The sequence below is a fragment of the Lithobates pipiens genome, unplaced genomic scaffold, assembly GCF_037356315.1.
Source record: "Lithobates pipiens isolate NorthernLeopardFrog02 unplaced genomic scaffold, aLitPip1_a1.2 Scaffold_16, whole genome shotgun sequence".
Lineage (NCBI taxonomy): Eukaryota > Metazoa > Chordata > Amphibia > Anura > Ranidae > Lithobates > Lithobates pipiens.
This window is the reverse complement of record NW_027507748.1, coordinates 190,606,456-190,623,790: the sequence shown is the minus strand read 5'-3', so window position 1 is coordinate 190,623,790 and position 17,335 is coordinate 190,606,456. Positions and strand designations below refer to the sequence as shown.

Below are 17,335 nucleotides of genomic sequence, written 5' to 3'. Positions count from 1 at the left end.
TACCTGGCCTTGTTTTCATCCTGAATCATGAGTGGAGGTTTATCCGTAAGCTTCTGTGGAGCAAACTGAGGTGAAGGTGATCGTGAAGGTTCCATCCCAGGTTTTTGCAGATAGCAAGGCTTTGGAGACCTTTCAGGCTCAGAATTGCTTTGTTTTTTCTCTAGGTGCTGCCCAACATTCTCCAGTGACCCAGAGAGTTGGGGGTTGTGCAAAGGGACACTTAAGTGTTTATCCAAAGGCACCCCCGGACTGTGGCCAGGCGTCTCAGGCTTAACGGCATCTAGGCTTGCAGGAGAATAAGAAGGAACACTTTTCCCTTGTGCTGTTGTCAGTAAGGATTCGGTGGAAGTGGCAAGAGAAGACGAAGAACCGCTCTGCCTCCAGTATTTGTCAAGCTTGGGTGGAGGAGGTCTTTGAGGTGCTGGCCCCCGTTTCTTGTTCACAGGCAACGCATCTTGCCACTGGTTTCCTTCACTAATTTGTGGACAATTCTTGATGTCAGACTGATTTTCTAAAATAGGAGAAGCTGAATAGCTGAAGTCTTTGCTTCTATATCTCACATTTTCATTCACAAATCTGTAATCACTGGGGAGGGTCCCAGATCTTGCTCTGCTTTCTTGGGGTACATTCACGGTGTCTGAGATCTCTGAGGATTTACTTGTCTGCTTGTGCTTGTTGTCACATAAACTATCCTCTCTTTCTGGTAATGGGTATCCTCTGTCTTCTGCAATCCTATCCTCCGCAATCCTGCCAAGAAACACAGGAAATATTTGAATGTTTCATATTTGTTACAATATAGCGGAGTATCTATTGTTTCTTACTATGCATATTTATCTACATTAAGTGTGTATACAATAATCTGTAAGAGCCGGTTCACACAGGGGCGACTCGTCAGTCGACTTGTCACTCCGACTTAGAAAAAGGTTCCTGTACGACTATACAGAAGTCATTTTGCAAGTCGCCGCTAAAGTCGGATCCCGGACGCCTGAGGCAGTCGCGCTGCAAGTCGTGCTGCCTCAGTGTGAACCGACTGTAAAGTTCAGCTGCTGGTCTATTAAACACACTGTTGTCCCAGAAGTAGAGAAGGTTGACAATTTTACACTTTTATTAAAACGGCAACTGAATGAACAGCTGCACCTTCACATATTTAGGGTTAGCAGGATAGAACATTCAGCATTAAAAAGCATATATTATATATATATACATACACAAACAGTATATAAATACATATACACATACAGATCTATTGAGACCCAAGTGGTACTCAGCAGCAACAGCACTAACATATATGCACCAAATGTAAGCTGCACGTAATTTAAAATGTATTCTTCTGCAGCTCATGCACCTTAAAGTGAATGTGAGCTTTCACGTTAAAAAAAATAAAAAATAAAAAAGAAGAATAAAACATGTTATTCTGGGGTCCCCCATAGGTGTTCTCAGCCCCACGGAGCATGGACTTTTTGGTGATACCACGAGTAACACTTTTTCACAGCCTAAACACATGGAGTAAAGCAGTATCCAAGGAGCACCTTCAGGCTTTCTAGGGGCATAAATCTAATTTCCTGACTACCTATCACATTTTTGGAGGCCCTGGAGCAACAGGCCAGTAGAAGCACCCACAAAATAACTACATTTTCGAAAGTAAAGAGGCAATGGTGAGTCTTTTGAAGGTTTCATTGTTTTATCACAAGTTATTGGAAAATGCGGAAAGAAAATGAAAACTTTTTTTTCAACTGTGAATTTCAAAAAGATATTTCTCACACACGCATGATCATACTTAGAATTTCACCCCAACACATTCTCTGGAGATACCACATGTGCGAGACTTTTTCGATGTTTGCACTGATTATTTACCGGGCATTGTATCACAAATGTCATCCAACACTGCAGAGAAAACAATGTACTGTAATGGTCGCCTCTGTACAAGTGGTCAGGGAATATAGCTTAGTGTAGCATTACCCATAGCAGTGCCCATTGCTATAAGCCAAACAAGCTTAGCCTACTGGTTTGTGGCTGCCCTTAGAAATGTCATGCTCACTAGCTAGGAAGCACAGAAAGTTGAAGTAAGCAAGAACAAAAGAGTTTATGTGATTCCAGGTGTGCAGTTGTCCACAGAGATGGCTCAGACTGGTAGGAATGTAGTCAGCGGGACATACAATGGGTCAGTTCAGGTGGCAGGCAGCGACATTGTCAAACAAGCAAAGGATCGGTTGAAACATAAACATGCCAGGGTAAATACAGGCGACAGACAGAGGAAATGCTGCAATTGTGTGGCGATGATCCTGCGTTGGGTGGCTGTGCTGGCGCTGGTGACCCTGTACTGATGTGGTGGAGATCAGGGACACGGTTGCTGGCTGTACTGATCTGGTGATAGTCACTGGTGGAGCAGCGATCAGATAAACTGTGGCTGACTGTACTATTAGGCCACATTCACAGGTGGTGTATCAATGTGTATCCTGTGTGGAGGCTGTGTTTATGCGCAAGGGAGTACACAGGAATTTTGTCCATCCCTATGCAGGCAGTCCTATTTATGTCTATTGGGACGTAGGGGTTTCATGGACACAGCCACTGCTCCTAATCTATCTCCTTTCAGGCATTGCACTAGCAGGGAGGTTAGATCAGGTGCACCAGATTTGTCCATGAAACCACTGTGTCCCAACAGACATGAACAGAACTGCCTGCACAGGGATGAATGGAATACCTGTGCACCCCTGCACAGGTAAACATGGCCTTTGCATGAGGTACATATTGATATGCCCCATGTGAATGGAGCCTGATGCCGCGTACACACGACCGGACTTTACGGCAGACTAGGTCTGACGGTCTTCCCGACTGACTTTCGGCGGAGTTCCGACGGACCTTCCAAATGAACGGACTTTGCCACACACGGACTAAGTCCGTTCGAAAGTCCGTTCATTTGTGATGACGTAAGACGGGACTAAAAAAGAAAGTTCAATAGCCAGTAGCCAATAGCTTCCCTTGTGTCGTATTTGGTCCATCAGACCAGCATACAGATGAGCGGTTTTCCCGATAGGAATTGAGTCTGTCGGACAGATTTGAAACATGTTTTATTTCTAGGTCTGGCAGATTTCTTATGTGAAAAATTATTGGATTAGCCCACACACGATCGGATTGCCCGACAGACTGATTCCGTCTGACCTAGTTTGCTGGAAAGTCCGGTCCTGTGTACACTGGGACCGGTGTGGCTGTGTTCAGGGACACTGACTGACTGCACAGGTGTGGTGAATAAGAGCTGGTTTACACTTGTGGTTAGGGAGAAGTAACGCCGCATGGCTTGGCTTCATTTTTACCACCCCATAACTGGTCTTGCTTAGATGGGAAGGAAGCAGCACGGTTGCAGTGTGGTAGTCAAGCATTAAGGGGGTAAAACTGTTTGTCCTTCTGTGAAGAGCATTATGAATGTGGATCCCTCTACAGAGAGCACCAGAAGTGTAAGGCCGCGTACACACACGGGGACTGTTCGCCCAACTTTGTCCGCTGAACAGTGTTTCAGCGGACAGTCCGCTCGTGTGTGGGCTTTCAGCGGACAGTTTCAGCAAACAGTCCGCTGAACAAGGTTTTTCGGAAATTCCGAAAAACTGTCCGCTGAAACTTTGTTTCAGCGAACAGTCCCCTCGTGTGTAGGCTTGTTCGTCAAACTAAGTTCCGCGCATGCTTAGAAAGGATTTACACGCCGAAGTTTGCATTGCAGTGTATAGGACGTCGTTTTCTAGTCCCGTCGTACGTGCTGTACACGTCATCGCGCACGGTTTCAGCAAACTGTTCGTTCGTCGTGTGTGGCCATGTCCGTCCATGCTAATTTTGAGCGGACTGTTTGCTGAAACTGTTTGACGGACAAAGTTGGGCGAACAGTCCCCGCGTGTGTACGCGGCCTTAGTGTTTTTTTTTTTGTTTGTTTTTTACTAGGCCATACCTCCTTTTAGATAACCTGTGTATACTGTATAACCAGCATTACCAGCATTAGAGGTACCTTATCTCTACCCAGCAAATGTAAGCCCCCCCCCCCCCCCCCCCCCGCAAAGTCTCAAAAATATCAGTCAGTAAATTCCAGCTAATGTAATTTCCTGAGATGGGGTGGAAACGATGTTGCATTGCTCCTGAATACAGAGCAGAGTTGTCACTATCATGTAGGCTGTGCCTGCTTGAACTAAAGTGGATTGAGAAAATGTGGCATTGCCACTGCTGACTAACCACTTCCCACCAGGGCCAATTCTGGCATGTTACTCTTGCATATAAAAATCATATTTTTTTTTCTAGAAAGTTACTCAGAACCCCCAAACATTATAAAAGTTTTTTTTTAGCAGAGATCCCAGGGAATAAAATGGTGGCGATTGCAAATTTTTATGTCACATGGTATTTGCGCAGCGATTTGTCATTTTTTTAAATTTTTTTAAACTTTCTCTTAATATATTTTTTTATCACTTTTATTCCTATTATAAACATCCCTTGTAATAGGAATAGTGCATGACAGGCCCTCTTTATGGAGAGTCGTGGGGTCTATAAGACCCCCATTTCTCCTTAAGACTGAAAAGGCCAAGATCAAAAAAAAGAAAAGAAAAACTGTCTCTGCCTTTCCAGCTGAGTCCCCGGCATGGTTTACATCCGGCGTCCCGGACGTTGCATCATAACGTCGGGCCTAGGCCTCCGGGGGTCATAGAAATGACTGGGGGCCATCTAGTCACCAGAAATCTCTATGGCTAACTTGCGGTGGAGACCGATTCATTCTCCGGCTTGCCGATCGCACGGGCGAAACCGGTAAAGCACCGGAGGGTGGCGGGTGGGGGCGATCAAGCAGCTGAACTGACACTACTATTGTTTTTACGAGGCAAAGAATTGCTGGCGGAAAAAAACAAATTATCTGGGTGATGCCTGTAGCTGCAGGCATCATTCATATATCACCACTGAAAGTCCATGACGTCATATGACGTACCGCCGGTGCGAAGTGGTTAGGACACCTAGGTCTGCCCACTTAAATCTAGAATAACCACTTCTGCAGTGTCTAAGAGGGGGAGTACATGAGGCAAAAACGAAGAGACGTGTCTCAGTCAAGTAAGGTAATGGAAGTTTTTTCTTTACTTTAGGAGGGTTGTGCATCACATAGTAACTAGATTTGGTACTTGTCAAATATCTATGAAACAGTTATTGACAGGTCAAACAGGAACTGTTGGTTGTACTTTTTGGCTATACTTCTCTTGGCGGTCACAAGAGTACTTTTTTTCTCCTGTGACCTGAAGACAGCTGATAGCAGGTTATTGGCTGCTATCAGCTGACGAGGTTGAACCATGTAAGGCTCAGGAGGGATCCTGACAATATTATCTGCCTGATTAGAAGTTGGCTCCACATTTCAGAGTGCGGCTGAAAGCCAGGTCCGCCCCTCCCCAGCTTGGCGCTCCAGTGAGCACTGGAGGAGCAGCGACTCTTCATTTGGAGCAGACAGAGACCCGAGTGATCACCAGTCATGTGGTCGCTCCTTTTTTGGTCAAAAGGGCCAAAGCGGGGCAGCTGCAGCATCACACAAATACTGTAGCATGGAAGCGAGTATGTATGTATGTTGTATATCCAGTGTTCAGTATAAATGAGTACACCCCCATCGAATTTGTCAGAAAACTTTTCCTTTTAGAATCAACATTTTCTATGGGACGCTATGGGACTAAGAAATACTCCTACAAATGCAGGTCACTGATTCCAACCAAGATTTGTTCATTTGCACACAAAGTATTTTCCTAACATATTCATTCAAGACCATGTTACAAAAATTAATACACCCCGATGAAAGTCTTAGCCCTTGTACACACGGTCGAAAATTCAGACAGAAAATGTCCGATCGGACCGTGCTGTTGGATAATCCAACCGTGTGCGCGCTCCATCTGACTTTTTCCATCGGAATGTCTGACCAACAAAGTTTGAGAGCTGGATATAAAATTTTCCGACAACATGATCCGATCGGACTTTGTCCGATCGTTTGTAGAGAATTCTGATCGGACAAAGTGCCACACATGGTCAGATCAAATTACAAGACCAAAGCTACTAGCCTGAACGTAGTCCCGTCGTAACGAGCGAACGTCATCACGTTCCGAACGATTGGATTTTCCGACAACTTTGTCTGACCGTGTGTATGCAACACCAGTTTCGGACAAAATCCGTCTGAAAAAATGCGACGGATTTTGTTGTCGGAATGTCCGACCACGTGTACAAGGGCTTAGGAGCAAAGCTAAATTTTAGACAGCAAAATCCTAATAAGGCCTCTTTCACGCGGGATGGATCCGTGATGGTCCGTCCCATGAACTTCCACTTGCTCAGCGGGGATGGACGAACAGAAAGATGACAGGTCCATCTCTGCACACTGTGCAGGGATGGACCTGTCAGAGAGCTGCTCTCCCCTATGGGAGATCATAGCACTATGGACCGAAGAATCCGTCGTCACCCAATAGGATGACGGATGGAAAAGTAGGTTTTTCCTCCGTCACGCTTTTTCAGATCGGAGCGGGTCGTATGTCAGCGGACATGTCACCGCTGACATCCGATGCTCCATAGAGGTCTATCTGTTCAGGTCCGCCTAAAAAACTGACAGCCATATTTGAACGGGTCATTCGCGTGAAAGAGTCCTTAACAAGAATTCAACTACGGGAGAGTCTAATTATTCATTAAACAGGTGTCCAGCAGACAGTTGGATTATAAAAGGGCGTTACTTAAAGAAAACCCCTTCCCTTTTCATGCTGTCAGCAATGGCACCACATGGAAGAGAAAGGTCACAAGGCCTGAGAAAGAAAGCAATTCCTTTACACAAGAAAGGTGACGGTTACAAGAAGATCAGCAAAGCTTTATTCATCAGTCAGAATACTGCAGCAAAAGTGATGCAAAAATTTAACAAAGATAGAACTGCAACCATCTCAGAGACGTCCAGGTTAACACCACGAGAGGAACATCTTCTGATGAGAAGGGTTGAAGAAAATTGCAATGCAAATTCACTGCAGTTAGCTAAAGAAGTAGAAAGCAAAACTGGAGTGATTGTTTACAGCGACAAAATACAGCATACACTTCAGGGGAATGGTATGCATGGGTGTCGTCCACGAAGGAACCCTCTCTTGTCCCCTCAAAATAACTTGACACATTGCCATTAATGTCTAAACTGCTGCCAACAAAAGTGAGTATACCCCTAAGTGAAAATGTCCACATTTGGCCCAATTAGCCATTTTCAGTTGTGAATGGGGAGCAGGTGTGTTAGATTTAGTGTTATCGCTCTAACTCTCTCATACTGGTCACTGGAAGTTCAACATGGCACCTCATGGCAAAGAACTCTCTGAGGATCTGAAAAAAAGAATTGTTGCTCTACATAAATATGGATTATTCTATTTGAAGATTGCCAAGACCCTGAAACTAAGCTGCGGCACAGTGGCCAAGACTATAGAGCGATTTAACAGGGCAGGTTCCACTCAAAACAGGCCTCACCATGGTCGACCAAAGAAGTTGAGTTCACGTGCTCAGCATCATATCCAGAGGGTGTCTTTGGGAAATAGACATATGAGTGCTGCCAGCATTGCTGCAGAGGTTGAAGGGGTGGGAGGTCAGCCTGTCAGTGCTCAGACCATACACCGCATACTGCATCAAATTGGTCTGTGTGTCATCCCAGAAGGAAGCCTCTTCTAAAGATGATGCAAAGGAAAGCCCGCAGTTTGCTGAAGACAAGCAGACTAAGGATGTGGATTACTGGAACCATGTCCTGTGGTCTGATGAGACCAAGAGAAACTTATTTGGTTCAGATGGTGTCAAGCGGGTGTGGCAGCAACCAGGTGAGGAGTAAAAAGACAAGTGTGTCTTGCCTACAGTCAAGCTTCGTGGTGGAAGTGTCATGGTCTGGGGCTGCATGAGTGCTGCCAGGACTGGGGAGCTACAGTTCATTGAGGGAACCATAAATGCCAACATGTACTGTGACATACTGAAGCAGAGCATGATCCCCTCCCTTCAGAGACTGGGCCGCAGGGCAGTATTTCAACATGATAACAACGCCAAACACACCTCCAAGACAACCACTGCCTTGCTAAAGAAGCTGAGGGTAAAGGTGATGGACTGGCCAAGCATATCGCCAGAATGGGAGATTATGGGGCCCCCAGGCAATCAGAGATTATGGGGCCAAACAGTATGCACAAACACACACACACACAGTATACAATCACACAGTATACACAGACATGCAGCTATAATCTCTGGATTTTTAGACCAAAAGGATGTCGGTAAGGGACATTTAGATGTAAAAAAAACCACAAATTTTGATATACTGTCCCCGGTTTTACTGAGGCTGGCAACCCTGATGGGGCCCCCTAGTGGCATGGGGCCCTCAGGCAGTGCCCGAGTGGCCCAATGGTCAGTCCGCCCCTGGTTATACAAGCTGTACACTCACTACTTTACATTATAGCAAAGTGTCATTTCTTCAGTGTGAAAGATATAATAAAATATTTACAAAAAATGTGAGGGGTGTACTCACTTTTGTGAGATTATATATTATATATATATATATATATATATATATATATATATATATATATATATATATATATATATATACACACACACACACAGTGGGTATAGAAAAGAATCACCCGATCTCAAAGTAAAAATGTATTTACTAGGGCACCTTGGTGTAATCTATCAAAGTTAGAGGATATAAAGAACCATCCGATAATTGGATTGACGGTGCGAATATGCTCATTACTATTCACTAAGTACCCACTTATATCAAAATACTCTTCTCTGTTCCCGATATTAGGAAATCCCGCATTCTTACCAGGAACTCAGGACCTAGTATTTAACTCACTGAGAAAAAATGGGCGCTTTCAGGTATCGCACTTTCTGACCAATAATAAATGGCCGACAATAGTAGAACGGACACAACAGGTCTTTTTAAATTGGACCATTGGAGAGCAGTCCAACTGACTTACTTCTTTCACTCATTACCTTCACCAGACAGTTTCAGTCAGAACCTTACCATGTATGGGACATACTGTACAGAAGAGGGTCCTCTCTCCCATGCCTTGTCAGCTACATATAAGTTACTGATTAAACCAGCCAAGGATTATCTGCTCCCATGCCTCCGAGCATGGGAGATAGATATAGGATACAAGTTTACAGCACGTCAACGGCAAAATATTCTTAATCTTACACAGGGATCTTCTATATGCACAAAGACACAGGAGACAAACTATAAAGTACTCACTAGGTGGTATCAAACTCCAGTAAAATTGCAAAAAATGTATCCCTCTTTCTCTGACCAATGCTGGAGATGTCAGGAAGACAGAGGAGCAATTTTTCATGTCTTCTGGCTATGTCCAAATTTAGAAGATTATTGGAAGACGATACATCAAATTACTCAAAAATTCATGGAAAGTAGAATCCCTAATGACCCGGCTCTGTTTTTGCTTCATGCATCTAATATCCCAATAAAACCTATAAAGAGTCAGTGCTTTGACATCTTCTCGATGCAGCGCAAATGCCGTGCGAGATAAAAAGTTGCAACGACCAACATTGTATTCTCTAGGGTCTTTGCTAAAAAAAATATATAATGTTTTGGGGTTCTATGTAATTTTCTAGCAAATAAATGATGATTTTTACATGTAGGAGAGAAATGTCAGAATTGGCCTGGGTGCTCCAGAACGCCTGATGGTGCTCCCTGCATGTTGGGCCTCTGTATGTGGCCACGCTGTGTAAAAGTCTCACACATGTGGTATCGCCATACTCAGGAGTAATAGCAGAATGTGTTTTGGGGTGTAATTTGAAAAACCTGATAATATGACAATTTTGTGAAAAAAAAAAAAAGGAAAAAAAAAATCTTGATTTTGCAAAGAATTGCGGGAAAAAATGACAACTTCAAAAAACTCATAATGCCCCTTACTAAATACCTTGGAATGTCTTCTTTCCAAAAAGGGGTCATTTGTACTTTTCTGGCATATTAGGGTCTCAAGAAATGAGTACTTCAGGCATGATCAATTTTCAGATATTGGCACCGTAGCTTGTGGACTCTATAACTTATACAAAGACCAAATAATATCCACCAATTTGTGCTTATTGTTACCAAAGTTACTAAATTTTATAACAGAAACGAAGAAAAATTAATATTTTTTTTTTACAGAATTTTCGGTCTTTTTTCTTTTATAGCACAAAAAATAAAAAACCCAGCGGTGATTAAATACCACCAAAAGAAAGATCTATTTGTGTGAAAAAAGGACAAAAATTTCATATGGGTACAGTGTTGCATGACTGAGTAATTGTCATTCAAAATGTGAGAGCACCGAAAGCTGAAAATTGGTCTGGTTATTAAGGGTAAGTGCCCAGTGGTTAAAGGGGGTGATTCTTTTATATACCCACAGCGTGTGTGTCTGTATATTACAAATATATATATATATATATATATATATATATATATATATATATATATATTATGCTCTTTTATGTAGTATTTTATTATGTATTTTATGTTCCTTAAAATTATATTTACATGTTTTTCTTTAGCTGTCTGATGACATATTCTGTCTCTGACTGGCTTACTTGGGCTTTGGCCAAGTGCCCAATTTCCATTATCAGTTACCCACCAAACTTCTCAAAGTATTTAATTATTTGGATAAAATCTAGCTGCACTTTACACTTGTTTCCTTGTGAAAGGATTTGTAGCTTACTTTCACCATATTCGTGTTGCCAGTAAACTATTAAATGATATACTTCATTGTATAATGAAGCCATTGAAGACTAACTGGAAAAACAGCAAACGGAAGGGTTATGTAGAACGTGCTGAAAGAAGAGTAATTAGCTTTAAGAGACTGAAATTTTTCTTAGGCATGTTTTTTTCAGAATTATGAATAATCACATCAAGCAGGTGTTGATACTTGCCAGATGAAAATTCACGAGGCAGTAAAAATCATTCCATGAGTTCAGCACAATCTGCTACAAAATTAATGGTTCCATTAGCATACTGCAGCTGCATGCACATTCAGTATGTTAATGAATGCTACATACACCACCCCCCAAAAACTAAAAGCAAGCAAATACAATACTCCTAGACATAAAATTGCTGTCACCTCATATAATCTCTCATCTCATGTGTCAGTAAACAGCTGCAGAGTGTCTACTGAGGGAGAGATTTACAAAGCCAGCCACGTAAAATATAACCTTCTCGCTTTATATATAAAATCGCTATTGACGAGTATTGGAAAGATGTAAAAAAATAAAAATAAAAAGAGTAACAGCACTGTAAATCCCCCCCCCCCCTCCCCCCATCTTATGAAAGATCTCAACTGTGTGCTCATTTGGAATGAACAACAATATTACTTGGCACAACTAAAGTATAATATGCTGAAATAAAGCTAAAAATGAAGAAATCCCTATAAGGGGGTTCAGTCCCATTCCCCCTTCAAATGTTTGGACATCAATGACATGCTGAGTCCACCATATGCAAGTAAGCCAGGACTAGATGCTAAAGTGAGTGGAGAACAGTTATACTCTTATGCCGTGTACACCTGACCAGACTTTTCTACAGCAAAGGTCCGACAGAACGAATCCGCCGGACAATTCGATCCTGTGTGGGCTTCATCGGACCTTTGCTGTAGAAAAATCAGACGGACTTTAGAAATAGAACGTTTTAATTTTTTCTGCCGGAACCAGTTCCTATCGAGAAAGCTGTTCGTCTGCATGCTAGTCCAACGGACGAAAACCGACGCTAGGGCAGCTATTGGCTACTGGTTATGAACTTCCTTATTCTAGTCCAGTCGTATGCCATCACGTTCAAATCCATCGGACTTTGGTTTGATTGTGTGTGTCCAAGTCCGTTCGTTCGCAAAGTCCTTCGGACCTAGTCTGCCGGAAAGTCCGGTTGTGTGCACATGGCATTAAAGCCCAACTCCAATAAATGTCAAAACCCTTCCTTGCAGGGCCAAACCCACACCACAAGGGTTAAATGCCTGATTATGTCTAGGGGATGGGACAAGCAGTTTTACCTACCTGATCCCTGCTTTTCCGGCAGACGGCATTCTCCTATGCTCCAGCAGTGCACTTTTTCTAGCCTATAGGCCCTGCATCAGTCTTAATAATGTCAGAGGGCTTTCAACTGCTGGAAAACATGGAAGAAGTGGCTACCATGACCGGCCCAAAAGCATAGAGGAGGCTGCAGGGGAAGGTTTAGAACCTCTGTCCAGATTGTTGGTATTCGTGTTAGAAAGATTTCTACTCACTTCATGTCTAGGTCATGGGTGTCAGACAGAAAGGGTAGGAAAATCTCTTTAAAAAAGACATAGACAGTATTTAAAACCTTGAGACGAAAAAAGCTAGCACACTGAAGTTTTAAGAGCTCAACGATTTAACATAGAAAAGTGACATACATGTTTTTTTACATTTTTTTTAGTATGGGTTAGGGGTTAGGAGTTATGATTTTCCCTTGAAAGTCAAAAGGTCAGGAGGCATGGCTTCCTTCCATCCAAGTGTGCTTGGCATATTACCCTAATGTAGAACACGGCTCACGCAATTTGCGCGCTCTTCCATGCTTGCTAAATTAATCCAAGCTAATTCAGGGTTTAAGCGAATTAGAGTCATTCAGAATCTAGGTTTGTCCCAAGCATATTTAAATCCATTTACTGTTGACTGGCTCACTACCTTGGCTGGTTTTACTGAGGTCATAGTTGCAAAGACATATTGAAATGACAAAAAAAAACACCATCGATGTTTTGGAAACACATGTCCCCTTTCCCAAGGGTGTGCATATTAGACAAACACAGACACCAATAATAATCAATCCACCCACCTTTATGATTGTGAATATCCCATGCCAGGTCTGAATAATTTAAAACATTGCTGAGGTTCTAAGCTTTCCTCAGTTGAAATAATTGGGCTTTAATATCCAATACTGGTTTCTTCCAAACAAGATGACATAGGCCAGGGTCAAGACTTGTAAGGCCTTACTGGACAAGTGTCATTCCTGCTTTAAATAACAGGGTTCCATGTGGGGGAAAACAAACATCTTCACTAGTATGCCAGCCTAACCATCTGCCCTCAGTTGCAGTTTATAAAATATAAAAAAAGCCATCTGCAGGGACATTCATATGTTTGTTCTTTATTTAGGCAACCAATTCCAATTGCTCAACAGCCCGATTTAAGACCTGAGCCAAATAACTACAGCATGTTGTACCCTCTGATTCTTCATTTGCAAGCAACATGCACCAATCAAGAATAATAAATGCAATAATTAAATTTTTATTTATTTTAAATAATTTATACATCTACCGCCATAAACTGAGTTTATTATGATTGGAACATCTCACCAGATTAAATCATCGCTGATAACAAGTATTGCCTTTTCAGGCTCTAAAATTCCAGTTTCGTCTGTTGTCACTAATCTTGGTGTAAAAATGGATTCCCAACTCACTTTTGAAGCTCATATAAATCAAGTATGCAAGACTTCTTTCTACCACCTTCGTAATATCTCTAAACTTCGTCCTATCCTTTCTTTTTCCGATGCTGAAAGATTGATTCATGCCTTTGTCTCCTCCAGGCTGGATTATTGCAACGCACTTCTCATTGGGATTCCGAGAAAGAGCATGCAGAGGTTGCAATACGTTCAAAACTCTGCAGCGAGGATCCTAATGAGAGTGCGGAAGCATGAGCATATCACTCCAATTTTAAAATCTCTTCATTGGCTGCCGGTCTCTACAAGGATTGAGTATAAGGTCTCTCTTCTTGTGCATCAATGCATACATGGACAAGCTCCACCTTATCTTAAGGAACTTCTTAGATTGCAAAATCTACCGCGTTCTCTTCGCTCAACTAATTTGAATTGTTTAGAGGTTCCAAAAACGAGGTTGAAAACCATGGGAGATAGGGCCTTTTGTGCTGCTGCCCCACGTCTGTGGAATGCTTTGCCTGATAGTCTGAGGGTTTCTCAGTCTACTGAAAATTTTAAAAAGGGGTTGAAGACTTTTCTTTTTAGCAAATGTTTTGTAAATTAAGCGGTTTGTTTGTTTTTATTGTAATTATGTAGCACTTTGAGGTCTTTTGATGGAAAGTGCATTATAAATAAAATTTATTATTATTATTATTAAACCTCGGACCAACAGAAATAGTATAAAATGCTTGCTTTTTAACATCTAAAACTTGAAAGAATAGTTACTTTTGGCTAAAGAAAAACAAAAACACTATGTGAAAATAGCTTCCCTTTCTCCCATCCTCCTTTTTCCATGTAATTTACCGTTGTGGTTTTATTAAGAAGGGTGATAGTTATTCAGCTTGCAGCTGAGTGGAAAAAAGTGTGACATATGGTAGGTTAGTACAGTGGTCATCAACCCTGTCCTCAGGGCCCACTAACAGGCCAGGTTTTGTGTATTACCTTGGGGAGATGCAAACTAGAATACTGCGATCACTGAGCAGCAAATATCACATGTGATGTATTTCAGTTATCTTGCAAACCTGGTCTGTTAGTGGGCCCTGAGGACAGGGTTGATGACCACTGGGTTAGTAGACTTAAGCTGCTAAAGCTAGGCCTATTATTGTTGGTTACATGCCGTTTAATATTTTATTAAAATTATATTCAGTAACCCCTTTAAAAAGTAAGCACATATTTGGTTATTATTTATACATTTAATGGTCATTTATTATGCTATTTGATTAGACAATAGACCAAACAACAAATCGTTTGGTTGAAAAGCAATAAAAAAAATATTTGCAGCATTTCTTACACTGCGATTTAACAGGTTATGCTCCCTTACTGCTTGCCACAACACATATAGTTTATTCTTTGCTGAGAATATGGTCAATAATTGAACAATTATATTTTGCAAACCAATCAGATTAGATGGTTAACAATCTTTTTTATAGTAATATTTACTATGACATTGTATGTGCACCCAGTTATATATGTACAGTTTAACCTAAAGTGGGAATTTTAGTTCAGGATTGAGCAGAAGAGGGTAAGAATGACACATTTTTGTGCTGACTTTTTCCACTTTAAGGCAAACATGAGGGGTTTCTACACTTCCTGTTAGTTATCCTATATAGGCTGGGTTCACCCTGCATCCAATTTGCGTGTCAGGAGATTGTGACTGGCTCTCTGATGCCGCATACACACGTTCGGAATTGATAGCATGCTCTCAATTTTCCCGACGGAAAAACTTTCTATCGGTAATTCTGATCGTTTGTATGAAATTTCGACACGCCAAAAATCACACATGCTCAGATTCCAACTACGAGACAGAAACTATTGGCTACTGGCTATTGAACTTCCTTTTTCTAGTCACGTCATACGTGTTGTATGCCACCGTGTTATAAATGATCAGAATTTGATGTGAGTGTGTGTAGGCAAGACAGCTTGAGCCGTATTCCATCGGAATTCCGTCGGGAAAACCATCAGAGCTTTTTCCCACGAGAATTCCGATCGTGTGTACGCGACATAAGGAGCCGATTCACACATCTCCGGTGTGAATTGTACAGGAGTCCTGCGTCTTCTGGTCCGTTTCAGGTCAGAATTTAGCAAAAAATTTGGAATGAAATCGGACCTGAAACAGTGAACAGGGGCGCACCAGAACCCTGCTGTGAGCCACCCCATGAGGCAGTGTGAACCCAGCCTTAATATGATGAAGAATGTAAAAGAAAAGAAAGAAGAAAAGGAGCTAGAACACACAAAGGTGGATAGGAACACCCAATATACCAGGTGAACAGTGGGGGAATTATGAGCAGGGAGAGGTCATTGCTGGAATATCCAAAACAAAAGTCAGGCCTACCTCAACTCACCAGTCTTTACAATAACTAAAATATCACCTTTGGGGGGATCGGGTCGTTGAATTCTATACAATTTTAGGAAAGCTTGAAATGGATATAAAAATCCCAGCACTTTTATCTGTTTATGTTTCTGCACGTATTACACATACATGAAGTAATAACTAAATTAGTCAACCAAAAAAACATGTTGCTTCTGGGTTAAACCAAAAAAAATAAATAAAAAAAAAATGGAGACCTGTCTTTGCCTGCTTTAAACTAATACCACCAAGAACAACCTTTGCCAAAAGCAATAGTACATGCATAACATTGTCCTAATATTTCCTATCTGTCAGTCTGTACTATGCATTTTATTCTACAAAATACTATAAAAAGAGATAAGACCAAAAACATTAACAGCTTGTGAAAGCTTCCAAGGAACTTAGGTGACCCATGCAGCTAAGGATATGTGTACAAAGAGAGCGGACAAAAAGACCTGCCTGCAATCATAAAATATAAAAAAAAAAAAAGAAAAAAAAAGAGTGTTGAGAGAGTATTAAAATGTTTTGTTCGGTACTTAAAGAGTACACAAGGACTATGCTGTACAAAGTCAACAGGCTAAATTGTAAACCTTACACAAAGCAATGCAGTTATCAATAAGGAACTATTAATATAATGTGCAACAATGGTCGTTTGCAAGAAATTATCTCGTAGAACTCAGATCTTTAATGCGGCCCTTCTCAACCTTTTACCTTGGGAATACCCTAAAAGTTTATAGATCTCAAAACACCGCACTAAAAATTATTTATCTACAGCTCACAGTTAATACTGTAGGTGTGAGCAATATCTCCCTTACAGACAGCTCACAAGAAATTTCACCGGCCTTGGTGGTTACTTACCTGAAACATTAAGAGAAGCTCCACTGGTCTTACGTGACGGCTCTACAAAACAACGTTGAAGCTGGAACTTTACAGTCAGGTAGATCTGTTACTCCTCAAGGAACCCCTAGGAACCTCTAGAGGAATCATAGGGTTTTACGGAACCCTGGGTGGAAACAGCTACATTAATGTGTCACAAAACCTACATTATAAAAAACTATCAATAAATGGTGTATAAATGGTGTATTACCTGCTGTTCTTACTCAATCATTCACTATGAGATGCAGCAACATCCGGAGAAGCAAACAGTACCAACTGGCACAGGATGGCATTTATGCCAGAGTTTGTGTGAGAACATTGTGCCAACCAACAGACTAATGTGTGTGCACATGTTTAGGGCATACAGTAAAGCACCGCTATTTTTAGAGGCGCTTTACCGCCAACTTTGCGGTGCTGTTCGGCCGTTAGCAGAGCGCTTTCACCCCCCAGTAGTGGCCAAGAAAGGGTTAAAAACCACTGCAAAGCAATGCTGCAGTATAGCCGCGCTGCGCTGCCCCATTGATTTCAATGGGCAGGAGCAGCGAAGGAGTGGTGTATATGCTCCTTCACTGCTCCAAAGATGCTGCTAGCAGGACTTTTTATTTAGTGTCCTGCCAGCGCACCGCTCCAGTGTGAAAGTCCTCGGGGATTTCACATTGGAGAGACAGCAGCGG

General features: G+C 41.9%; 1 protein-coding gene across 3 annotated transcripts in view; it reads right to left on the bottom strand.

Annotated features, from left to right (window-relative positions):
• The window catches only part of SHROOM2 (shroom family member 2), a 324,490-nt gene that overhangs the window by 43,394 nt on the left and 263,761 nt on the right, over positions 1-17,335 (bottom strand). For all 3 annotated transcript variants that reach the window (XM_077480839.1, XM_077480841.1, XM_077480840.1), the window contains one exon: positions 4-747. In XM_077480839.1, the coding sequence (XP_077336965.1) occupies positions 4-747 (744 nt within the window). The remainder of the gene's footprint in view (positions 1-3; positions 748-17,335) is intronic.